The following is a 12,041-nucleotide window of genomic DNA, read 5'->3' as shown; positions in this document are numbered from 1 at the left end:
AACAGCATAAAATAAAGAGGTGGGACACCCTAGAATGGCCCAGAAGAATTTCTTCTCAACTGGTGAAGCAGGAATATGTGACTGTTTGTGATCGCAAAATGGAGTACTAAATGCAGTCTTTTAGCACGAAGTACACTAGCTTGCCTAGAAACCAAATCATCTTAGGTTTAAATTAATATTATAATATAAAGCATGATTTGTGATGGAAATGCAATCCCAAGAGTCTTAAGGGGAGCTTGACTTCATTCATTGCAAGAAGCGTTAGTACTGTTCCAAATCTGTCACTAATGTGATTTTATGTTCTAAATATCAACTATACAGTCAATGTTAGAGAATTGTGTGAAAATGGGGGTTCTGAGTTCTCTTCTTGAAGGGATAAGTTCTCCTCTCCAAATTTAAGAACTGGCCAGCTTTTCTAGGTATCAGCTTGGAAGGTGGGAGAGATGGAGGAAGGAGAGATCCTCCTCCATTCACTGCTTCGTTGAAACTTACCAGGGGTCAAGATTATATGGAAACTAGCTTCTGACTTCAGAGTCCACCCTACAATGAGAGAGGAGGTGGCTAGGTCCTATATGCAGCAGTACACATGGGAGAATGAGAAATCTTCCTGCTTTCTTTGGCATCCCTGTCACCAGGATCAGTCTTAGGTGCAAATAGCTTGCAAGCCTGCTGTTTAATATTACTGATGGTATTGTCTGTCTATTCAGGCTTGATGTCAGCTGTATTCTTGGTAGCTGCTGAAGCCACAGCACAGCCCACTGATAATGCCTGCCCTGACCCTCCTTAAATATGTCTACCCACAGCACCAAGTGGCCAAGGGTTATTTTAGTTTCCCACAGTGCCATAGCACTGCTCCGGGGAACTGAAGGAAATATATATGGTGTCTCTTACCCACCCAGTGCTGCCAGGTGAGCACACCAGGACTAATCAAGCTAGGAGAGGGCTCACCAGACAGCATCCACATTGTAAGAGGCAGCCCACTCAGACAGCCACTTTGCCACAGGTTGCATCTTGACTCCAAACACAAATCTGGTAACATGACAGATTCATTAACAGGATTATGTATAACTCCCTGGCAAGGCTCTAAAACACAGGCCTGCAGCAGCAGGGTTTCTCCTAGGCTAAGGAATGGGAGAGGGAGAAGAGGTGTGCATATGTGAACAGTGCAATTAATACAACATATGCCGAAAAGACAGAAACCAAATTAGTTTAAAGTCAATAAAGTGACAGGCTGGGGGTTAAGAGAATGGTTAGAAGTAGTGCCAAGTACGTATGATCACATTTCCTATGCACCATATTAGTTAATGTGGCTTAACTACTTCCACCATGTCCTAGTTTCAATTTTAATGCACTATTGCACCAGGAGCAAGGGCAGTGAATGATAAAGAGATCTGGGGTTCTCATGTGGCAGTGCAGGGAATGGCAACAGCATGACTGAGAATGGAGCAGTTGTGGTTTGCAAGGAGAGAGCCTGGCGAGGGCAGAGCAGTACTAGAGCGATGCCTGGAGAGAATTTAGGGTATGCCAGTATCTGTAACAGCTTAGAAATAAGACTTCATAGCAACAATGTCTGTATATGTGAGGCGGTGATGGGTGGGAGCGATGGGTCTTGCAGTCTGACACCACGCGAGGGCGCCAGGTTGGGGAAGGCTGCCTTAGAGGCCTCGCTATTATGGGCTGGCCAGATACAAGGGAGAGCAGGGCTCGCGCACTTTTAGTCATTATGTGGAAAAGACGGATTTTAGCAGGCGTAGCTTGTATGACATCGTTGATTAAAATTGCGAGAGAAAAACTGTAGCAGGATTTCTTTTCTTAAAACAACAACAACAAGAAAAAGGAACATAACCTAAGAAAAACAGACTTTTCTCAACCAACCCTGCGAACCGCCACCCGGAAGCGGAAGCGGAAAAGGAGGAAAGCTGCGCAGGCGCAGAACATGGGCCAAACCACGCGAGGAGTTCGTTCGCCTCTATGGAAGGAGTCAGCGGCGGTGCGCATGCGCACGGTGTGGCCGGAAGCCGGTAGCCCGTGGATAAGACCCTGGGTAGCCCCGTGTGTGGCCCTTTTCCGCCTGAGCCAGCGAGCGGGACGCGGGGAGGGGAGCGAAGATCCTCCATGTGAGCCTTTGCCGCGCGGGGAAGGGGGCGCAAGTGTGGTCGGAGGAGGGTGGCGGTGGTGCTCGTGGGGCAGCGGAGAAGATACCGGTCAGGGTGAGGGCTGGAAAGGGCCCTCCACGTGAAGGGGTGGGGTGGGGAAGGCGGCCGGGAGAGCTCTGCCTGCCAGGCATGCGGCGGCCGAGGAAGGGAGGGCGAGAGAAATCCAGGGGAGGGCAGCAGCGGCGGTAAAGCTGCTCTAGTCAGACGGGCAAGAGTGTTCGGGGAGCACCTGGGTTCAAATTCCCACGTATTCCCTACACGGAGTTGCCGCGGGAGAAAGGATCGCCAGTTACATCAGCCTGAGCTACTCCTTAGGGTTGCTTTCTCACCCCCCACCCCGCGCCTTTCAGATGCATTAGGCTACAACTCCCATCATCCCCAAGCGGGATAAAACGCTATAAACCATTAAAAAAGAGGATTGCACAAGAGTTAACAAGGGCTTCCCTACAGTTTTTGACCAAGTTTAACAGTCACATGGTGTTCCCGCCCCTTCCCCACCCCCAAATATTTCATTTTACTGGGTTTGTTATGTACCTCACCTCTTGCTGGGCTTTTCCTGTTTTCCCATCCTCTCCTCCATTACTTCCCCCTGTCACCAAATATGATGCCCAACTCACGTATCCTCATCTTTTCCCCACTCTTCCCAAAAGAAAACGAGCAGATCTCGCTCTCTCTTCCTCCAAAAGGAAGGGAAAAGGGCAGTCACAAAGCCTCCACATTTTATCCAAAGATAAGGTCTCTGCATCCATATTCTGGTATTCAAAATCCCCCTTTCTTCTATATATGAATAGACAGTGGGGTTGTGTTGCATAGCCCTGCCTTGATGCTGTGTATATCATGTAACCCACTACCCTTTGGTATTTGGTACAAAAGTCTGTAGATGGGAGACAGACTTCATGCAATTGTACAAAGGCCTGCACACATATAGGTCCTCACTTAAAACTTGTTAGAAAGCCACTTTTGTGTGGCAATAAAAGCATATTCTATCGGAGTGCCAGAAGGGTAGCGGTAGGCCCATTTAGAATCTAATAGCTCTCTCTTTTGTCTTTAGAATGACTGACTGGGAAACAGCCCCTGCTGTGGCAGAGACCCCTGATATCAAGTTGTTTGGGAAATGGAGCACAGATGATGTGCAGATCAGCGACATCTCTTTGCAGGTACGAGAAGAAAGAGTGTAAATGAACTGGCACAACTATGGCAGTGTTGTCTTCTGGCTGAGTTTGTGGATGGGGGAGACCTGCAGGCTGGCCTTCCTCCTAAAATCCCATCCTCCTAACACATGGCTCTTTACTTATGCTTTTGTAGGATTACATTGCTGTGAAGGAGAAATATGCGAAGTATTTGCCCCACAGTGCTGGCCGCTATGCTGCCAAGCGCTTCCGCAAAGCCCAGTGCCCCATTGTGGAGCGCCTCACCAACTCCATGATGATGCACGGGCGCAATAACGGCAAGAAGCTCATGACGGTGCGCATCATCAAACATGCCTTTGAGATCATCCATCTGCTCACAGGAGAGGTGAGTGTGGGAAGAGGACACATGCGCAGACACTGGGCAGAAAAGCTTTGTGGGAATGAGATGTGCTTTTGATCCTAAAGGCCAGGGGAAGAGGAAATGGATTCAAATTCACCAGAAGGAAACATTGGAAATTTTTCCTGAGACCTAGCCATGCACAATGAAACGGCAGAAAACGTTGATTAGGTAGCAATCAAGGAGTAATCTTAAGGAATAACTGGCTGCTCTTGTCACATGCAAGCAGTGCATTCTGGGAATAATAGTTTGCTATGTTTTGGTCCATAAGAAAGTATGGAAGATCAAAGCTGCCTCCCTACTCACTGATGGAGCCCATTACTACTTCCTATTAAAAGGCAAACCAAATTGATTTCCAGTTGTTTTATTTTGAAGAAATACAGATCTAGAGAAAATGCCCTGGAAGGCTGCACATAGCATACCTAAGCATCTTTAAAGCATTGCTTAGCTTGAAAATCACACTTAAACTGCAGACTTTTTAACTTAACAAGGTATCAAATCATGCCATTGCGAGTGGGGTATTAAACACTGTGTTAGAACATAAGAGAGCCTCGTGTGGCACAGAGTGGTAAAGCAGCAGTTTCTGCAGCTGAAACTCTCCCCACGGCTTGAGTTCAATCCCAGCGTAAGCTGGTTTCATGCAGCCGGCTTCGGTCGACTCAGCCTTCCATCCTCCCGAGGTCGGTAAAATGAGTACCCAGTTAGCTGGGGGAAAGGTAATAACGGCCAGGGAAGGCAACGGCAAACCACCCCGCTATAAGGCCTGCCAAGAAAACGTCAGCGAAAGCTGGCGTCCCTCCAAGAGTCAGTAATGACTCAGTGCTTGCACGAGAGATTGCTTTCCTTTCCTTTCTAGAACATAAGAAGAGCTCTGCTGGATCAGACCAAGGGTCCATCTAATCCAGTACTCTGTTCATGCAGTGGCAAACCAGCTGTCAACCAGGAACCAACAAAGCAGGACACGGCTGCAACAGCACCCTCCTGCCCATGCTCCCCAGCAGCTGGTGTATATTGGCTTACTGCTTCTGGTATTAGTGTTTTTCAGGATTGTATTGATGTTGGTCAGAGTGGAGGTTTAAATCTGTACTTTTATGGTCCAATGATCAAGGTACTGTTAAATGTGTATGTTGCAGCTGTGTGATTGCCAGGAATGGAGAGCAGTTGCCCTGGCAAGATGCCCACGATTCTGCAACTATAGTGCTGAGCTCTCCCAGGTCTGAAATATGTTGCATTGGTATGTTAGCTGCATGAACCTCCTCCTCTGATATTAAGGCCAGGGGAGATTGGTAGTTGCTGTAACACAGTGCAGTGCAGTACTCTGATGTTGAGAGCAAGTACTGCTGCACAAGATTTGGGGAGAGAGCAATACAGGGTCTGGTTGATCTCCTTGCAGCCTTCGCACAAGAGATTATTAGAGGTTATTCAACAGCTATTTCTCTTAACTGTTAGTAGCCATAATTTATACATAGAAGACTTGAGTTGCAAGTTTCCAGAGCTCCTACAAGATCACCTTGTTTGGGATAGCTTTTAGCAGGGGTTCAGCAGTCATGGAGAAATTAATATTTTAGCATTTTAATGAGTACTTTAATTACCATATTTCTTCGATTGTAAGACGCCATTGGTTGTAAGACGCACACTAATTTCAGTACCACCAACAGAAAAAAAACCCTGAGACACACCCGCGATTCTAAGATGCACCCCATTTTTAGAGATATTTATATGGGGGAAAAAAGTGTCTTAGAATTGAAGAAATACGGTATTGGGCAGTTCCAGTGGACATCTCAACTATTGAGCTTTCTATATGTATGGGCCAAAAACTCAACAAAACAAACAAAATAGGTATAGAGTTGCATACATTGTGTTTACTGGGCTAACTTTACTGGAAGTGAGGTGGGTGGCTACCAGGAGGAGCAGGGCCTTCTCTGCTGTGGCACCCCGGCTGTGGAATGAGCTCCCCAAGGAGGTTCGCCTGGCACCTACACTATATGCTTTTAGACGCCAGGTGAAGACCCTTTTATTCTCCCAACATTTTAACAATCTATAAATTTTAAATAACATGGTTTTAAATTTGTAATTTTGCATTGTTGCTGTTTTTATCTGGTTGAGCTTTTATATTGTATTTTATATTATGGTTTTATACTGTTGTTTTATACGTTGAATGGTTTTAATTTTTGTGAACCGCCCAGAGAGCTCCGGCTATTGGGCGTTATAGAAATTAAATAAATAAATAAATAAATAAATAAATTTGTTTTGCTGTTCATAGCATGGCTCATATTATGGTTAGTAATTCTTTTATATACTATGGTGTGTGTGTGTGTTTGAGAGAGAGAGAGAGATTGAGTAGGTTTTCATCTCACAAGATATTCAGGGTTGATGGATGGGGCAGGTAGGCCTTACAGGATGATCTCAGTCTTTTCCACAGATAGATGCATATTTATGCTTTGGGAATTGTCTCCTTCATTTGGGAGATTGTTGCAGAGATAACTGCAGAATGTTCTGATAGTTAACTAATCTCATTGTCTTGAAGGCTGGTAGGGCCTTGTAGTTTAATTTCAACGGTGAAATTAATTGAATTGTAGTATAATATTCATTCTGGCATATGAACAGAGTATTTTTTGCTAATCTGGACTTGTGCGATGCATGTCCATTTTACAGGAGAAACGGTCTAAGATGTGACTTTAGGACTATGTTCTAGGAGATATTGGCTGTTGTAAAATCTGTATATTCCTCCCCGAATAGGCTACACTTGTGGTCTTAACCTGCTTTATCTTTGTCACAGAACCCCCTGCAAGTCCTGGTGAATGCCATCATCAACAGTGGTCCTCGTGAAGACTCTACCCGTATTGGTCGAGCTGGTACAGTGAGGAGACAGGCTGTTGATGTGTCACCGCTGCGTCGTGTCAATCAGGTATGGTTGGTCCTGTAAGGCTGTTACTGTCTCGGCTGACTCTTCTTGTCAACTTACCTCTATGTCTCTCTACAGGCTATCTGGCTGCTCTGCACTGGGGCACGTGAAGCTGCCTTCCGTAACATAAAGACCATAGCTGAGTGCCTAGCAGATGAGCTGATCAACGCAGCTAAGGTGAGAATGAAGCCAAACTATGGTGGGGGGTGGATCTCAAGTTTCAATAGCAGCTAGTATCCAGGATCGTTTTCATGGGCAGGAATGCACAGAGGCCAGGCCTTGGCACTGGCACTTTCTAAACTTGTTCAACATAGGTGCAGTACAGCTTTTGAAGCCAGGTGAAGGGGATAGTAAATATGCCCCCTACTGTAACTGTGTAATGGCCTTAATGCCATAAGTGTCAGCATTTAAGGCGCCACAAGATTATTTTGTTTTCACTGTCATACTGATTGTGAGTTGTTTTGCTAAGACAGCTTTCTTGAACTGCAAGATATACAAGATATTGACAAATTAAAAGCAAATAAATCACCAGGCTGGATGGTATCCATTCTAGAATACGCAAAAGAACTCAAATATGAAATTGCTGATCTCCTAACCAAAATATGCAATGTGTCCCTAAGCCCAGCCTCTGTCCCAGTGTAACACCAAATTTACAAAGGGATCCAGGAAATTACAGGCTGGTTAGCTTGACATCTGTTCCAGGTAAATTGGTTGAAAGCATTATTTAAGAGAAAAGTAAGCATATAGAAGGACAAGTCTTAAGTGTTCTTTGAGAGTGTCAGTAAACATCTAGACAGGGGTGATGTGGGTGGATATTGTTTACTTGGACTTTCCCAAAGACTTTTGATAAAGTCCTCACCAAAGACTCCTGAGCAAACTTAGCGGTTATGGAAGAAGAGGAGAGTTCCTCTTATGGATCAGTCACTGGTTAAAGAACAGAAAGCAGAGAGTAGGAATAAATGGTAAATTTTCCTGATGGAGGGAAGTAAGTAGTGGGGTCTCACAGGAATCTATATTGGGACCAGTTTTGTCAACTTGTTCATAAATGATCTGGAATTAGGAGTGAGCAGTGAAGTGGCTAAGTTTGCCCATGACACCAAATTATTTAAGGTGATTAAAACACAAAAGGATTGTGAGGAGCTCCAAAGGGATCCCTCCAAGCTGAGATAGTGGGCATCCAAATGGCAGATGCAGTTCTATGTAAGCAAGTGTAAGGTGATGGACATTGGTGCAAAAAATCCCAACTTCAAGTATAACCTAATGGGATCTGAGCTGGTGGTTACAGACCAAGAAAGGTTTTTGGGGTTGTGGTGGACAGCTCCATGAAAATGGCAACCCAGTGTGCAGCTGCTGTAAAGAAGGCAAACTCCATTTTGGTCATTAGAATAGGAATTGAGAATAAATCTGCCATTATTATGCTGCCTTGATACACATCTATGATGTGACCACACTTAGAATACTGTGTATAGTTTTGGTCACCACACCTAAAAAGGGATATCCTAGAGCAGGAAAAATGTGGAAAAGGGCAACTAAAATGATCAAGGGACTGGAGCATCTCCCCTATGAGGGAAGATTACAACTTCTGGGATTGTTAGCTTGGAAGAAAGGAGGCTAAGGGGAGACCTATAGAGGTGTACAAAATTATGCATGGTGTGGAGAATGTGGATAGGGAGAATTTTTTCTCTCATAATACTAGAAATGGGTCATCCCCTGAAGCTCATTGGTGGGAGATTCAGGACAGATAAAAGGAAGTACTTCTTCACACAGCGCATAGTTAAACTATGGAATTCACCACATGAATTCCACCAGTTTGAATGGCTTTTAAAACGGGTTTGGATAAATTCCTGGAGGAGAAGGCTATAAATAGGCACAGGTCTTCATGGCTATGTGCTAGCTCCAGTATCCGAGGCAGTAAGTCTATATATATGTATGTATGTATGTATGTATGTTGCTGGAGGACATGAGTGGGAGGGTGCTATTGCACCCATGTCCTGCTTGTGGGTCCCTGGTCAACATCTGGTTGACTACTACTGTGTGAACAGAGTGCTGGACTAGATGGACTAGTTGGTCTGATCCAACAGGGCTCTTAACTTTCTTACAGGATGCCGCCTTGACAGTGTTCTGTCCATTAAGGTGGCTTAAAAATACCTAAAATAAGTGTAGCACAGCTTGCAGGCTTTAATAGTAAGCTTCCTGCAGAGGTGCCCAACATAAGAGTGTTAGCTTTTAAAGCAGCAAATACAGACTTGAAACTGAGAAAATACCTTCCTGCTACATCCATGGATGCTCTAGTTCCAGCTGTTAACAGCATTCTTAATAACAGAGTTGCTGCCAACATCTTCTCAGCTGTGAGTTGACAGCTTGAAATGTAATCTGGTATTTGGCACAAAAAGGGCTGATGATATAGTGACATCTGAGCTATAATTTATTTAACCTTTCGCTCATGTGCATTGTTTATTCCAATTGGACCAGCTATTCTTCAGCAGGGCCTTCTGCTGTCCAAGAAGCTCCGCTGTGATCTCTGGGCGTGACTGGAATTCAGACCTTTGTGGGGGAGGGACTATCTGAGCAAACGCTTCAGGCGAGGCTGGGGTGGGTGGGGGAACGCTTTTTGTTTTGTTGGGTTGCATCTCACTGTTCTTTCCCCTGTCTAGGGTTCCTCCAACTCCTATGCCATCAAGAAAAAGGATGAGCTGGAGCGTGTGGCCAAGTCCAACCGTTAAAGAGCCCATGCTGGAAGTCCGAAGCAAATAAATTTTATTTCATACTGTTTCATTTTCTCTGAATTGCAGTTTACTTTCTGAGGCATGTGGGATTTTGACTTGAATCAGAGAAAAATTGTCTGCTCTGATGCTCCTGCTTCCTTGGTCATCTCCTCACAGGCAGTTTGCTTTTGATGATGGGTCGTGGTTTGAGAGCGCCATCCAAAGGCATTGTGTATATTGACTCAACTGTTAGTGAAGTGGAGAGGTGCGGTCACGTTGCACACTGCAGATTGGTTTGCAGTGTTGCTGAAGTCCTGTCAGACACTGCGTTTGTGTCCTGTAGAGTTAGAGTCCTCCTGTTAGCTTGACAGTTTGCTGTCCTTTACACCAGTCTTCCCCAACCTGGTGCTCTCTAGATGTTTTGGACTTGAATTCCCTTCAGCTACTTCCAGAATGATCAATGGTCAGGAATGCTGGAAGTTGTCTTCCAAAACATCTGGAGGGTACCAGATTGGGGAAGGTGGCTGTGCTCTATACACGTCTCTGCCCATCTTTGACACATCCCACCCACTTGACTAAGTGCAATATCATCACTGTGTCATGAGAGGCAGGCACAGAGCTGTGAATGCTTGTAGTTCTGTAGAGGTACTGTGGCATAAGAGTGTGATGCGTGGTGTCACACTTGGTGTGATGCAGGGCAACTTCCAATAGGATTTGGTCAGCCCTGGGTTGCCTGCCTCTGTTCTAAACTAAGATCTACATGTGAGGTAAGAGGCGTGCTTATTCCAAGGATCAGCGGTGGACTCATGTGCCCTGGGTACCAGGGGTGGTAAAAGGCCCTGATGGGAGCCGGCTAAGTGTCCATGGTATAATGGGTGGGGAGTTGTCACAAAAGGGACAGTAGTGCATGGGAGAGGGAGGTTTGTGGTTTCTAAAGGAAAGGCTGGACATAAGTCAAGACACTCCCTGGGGAAAGAGCATTTTGGGAGAACAGAGTTCTTTAAATCAGCATTGGCCCCTTTGTCAGGAGGGAACATCTTTTAGCAACTACTTTACCAGGCAACTTTGCAGGGGTTTGAGGAGCCGCTCACCCTGCTATTGCTTACTTGGAGTTTGCAATTCTTTCACTGAATATGTTGTCCTGCTCAGCTTTTTAAATGTTTGACTTCATTATAAATGCCTATTGCAATCATATTGAGGCGCTGGCATGGTTTTCCTTGAGAACAGGAGTAATAGATAGTCTCCTTTTTGTTCGCCCAGCAGCAGAGGAAACAGTAGGTATCCCCTTCCAAGTAGCTCTTTGCTCTCTTGAATTCACTGTGAACAACTCACAGTACGAGGCTGGCAAGGAGGACTTTCAGTGTGGCCAGTTACTGCAGCCTTTTCCAAAGGTCATGCTGACTTGTCATGATGGGAATTGTAAGTCTTAACACAATCTGGAGAGCTAGGCTAGTGCATATTTCTTTGTCACAGAATGCATTTGCTTATGTAAGAATGCAAATGTGTATGCTTAGGTATTTCTAGGCTGCCTTTTAGGGCAAAACCTTGCCAAGGCTGGCTGCATAAAAGCCACCACAAAACATAACATTTTTATTTCAATAAAACCTACTCTTTGAAATGGCAATTCAAAACAAAGCTCCAACCAGCAATCACTGTTATGTTAACTTTTGTGGCTGCAGACCTATGTAAGGTAACATTGGAGTGTCAGTATTGCAAGCATGATATTTATCAACTTTTCCTAAGCCCATGACATTAAAGTGGAGTTAAATTCCTGCTTTGCCTAAGAGTGGAATTGAAAGTTCTGATGCAATGGCACTTAAGATTTGACAGCATGTTAAGAACCAGCCAGGCTGTCAAAGCTGAGCAGACTTCCCATGGCCTTTACTTAACCAGCCTTGAGTGGCTGTTAACAGTGTGGCTGGAGGCCAAATCATACAGCCACCTTGTAGTGGTTTAGCCCTTTTGCTACTGAATTAAAGGCCTCTCATCATAAGCAGCCCAATGTGAGTCAGATAATATCTGGTGTCAGGCGGGAATTGGTTCATCCTTCATTTCCTAGGCGGTTAGATGTAACGGACAGAGTTGTCCTGTGTGGCATTGTGTAGCAGCAGGTAATAAATTTAAAAAGCTGTGATCCAAACTACACTTCCTATGAAGGCCCCAGTGCAATCAAATAGGAAGATCCTCCATTCAGTTGGTTCCACAATGACAGATGCAAGAATTATATGGCACCTTAAGCAATCCTCTAACAGTAGAAATTTCATCAGTTCCATCTGGCATGAGTAAGTACCTTCTCAAGTTAAACCTATCAAGTCTTCACGGGTAATCCTCTAAGCCTGGTTTGTATTTATGTAGATTGTTCCACTGAGGTTATGCACATCCAAGGAGAATAATTTTCCTTGGGTATTCACTGACATTGTTAAAATCATGTACAGCTGGAAATTATTTATTACATCTCTATACTGCCCCATAGTTGAAGCTCTCTGGGATTCAAACAAAATATACAAAATTTTAAACCATAAAAACATACAGTATACACAAAAAACATAGATTGAAAAGCAACTATATTAGGAATAGGAATTCTAGCATGGTACTATTTCTTTTTGCATTTACATGTTACCTTATAAAACAAGTAACCTATCAAAATAGCCTTTTCCTGAGGAGGTTACAATTTAAATCATACCCACAGAATCATTGACCCTGTTCAGATGACATGCTAAGCCATGTTGGTTAGAGCTAAACATGGCT

At 44.6% G+C, this 12,041-nt stretch overlaps 1 protein-coding gene across 1 annotated transcript; it reads left to right on the top strand.

Moving 5' to 3' along the window:
• Nucleotides 1–2,011: 2,011 nt before the first annotated feature.
• On the top strand, nucleotides 2,012–9,360 carry RPS5 (ribosomal protein S5). The gene is made up of 6 exons (XM_063122248.1): nucleotides 2,012–2,117; nucleotides 3,208–3,313; nucleotides 3,462–3,671; nucleotides 6,463–6,591; nucleotides 6,667–6,765; nucleotides 9,243–9,360. The coding sequence occupies exons 2-6, from the start codon at nucleotides 3,209–3,211 to the stop codon at nucleotides 9,309–9,311; spliced, it is 612 nt and encodes a 203-aa protein (XP_062978318.1). The 5' UTR covers nucleotides 2,012–2,117; nucleotide 3,208; the 3' UTR covers nucleotides 9,312–9,360.
• Nucleotides 9,361–12,041: the final 2,681 nt, after the last annotated feature.

The sequence above is a fragment of the Elgaria multicarinata genome, chromosome 3, assembly GCF_023053635.1.
Source record: "Elgaria multicarinata webbii isolate HBS135686 ecotype San Diego chromosome 3, rElgMul1.1.pri, whole genome shotgun sequence".
Taxonomy (NCBI): domain Eukaryota; kingdom Metazoa; phylum Chordata; class Lepidosauria; order Squamata; family Anguidae; genus Elgaria; species Elgaria multicarinata.
Note: the sequence above shows the minus strand (reverse complement) of the source record. Positions and strands in the feature narration are given on the sequence as shown.

What these genes read in the sequence shown, in the direction of transcription:
- RPS5 (XM_063122248.1), top strand. Translation starts at nt 3,209, where the DNA reads ATGACTGACTGGGAAACAGCCCCTGCTGTGGCAGAGACCCCTGATATC. An exon ending in TCCATCTGCTCACAGGAGAG is followed by an intron (nt 3,672 to 6,462) that starts GTGAGTGTGGGA and finishes TCTTTGTCACAG; the next exon opens with AACCCCCTGCAAGTCCTGGT. An exon ending in AGCTGATCAACGCAGCTAAG is followed by an intron (nt 6,766 to 9,242) that starts GTGAGAATGAAG and finishes TCCCCTGTCTAG; the next exon opens with GGTTCCTCCAACTCCTATGC.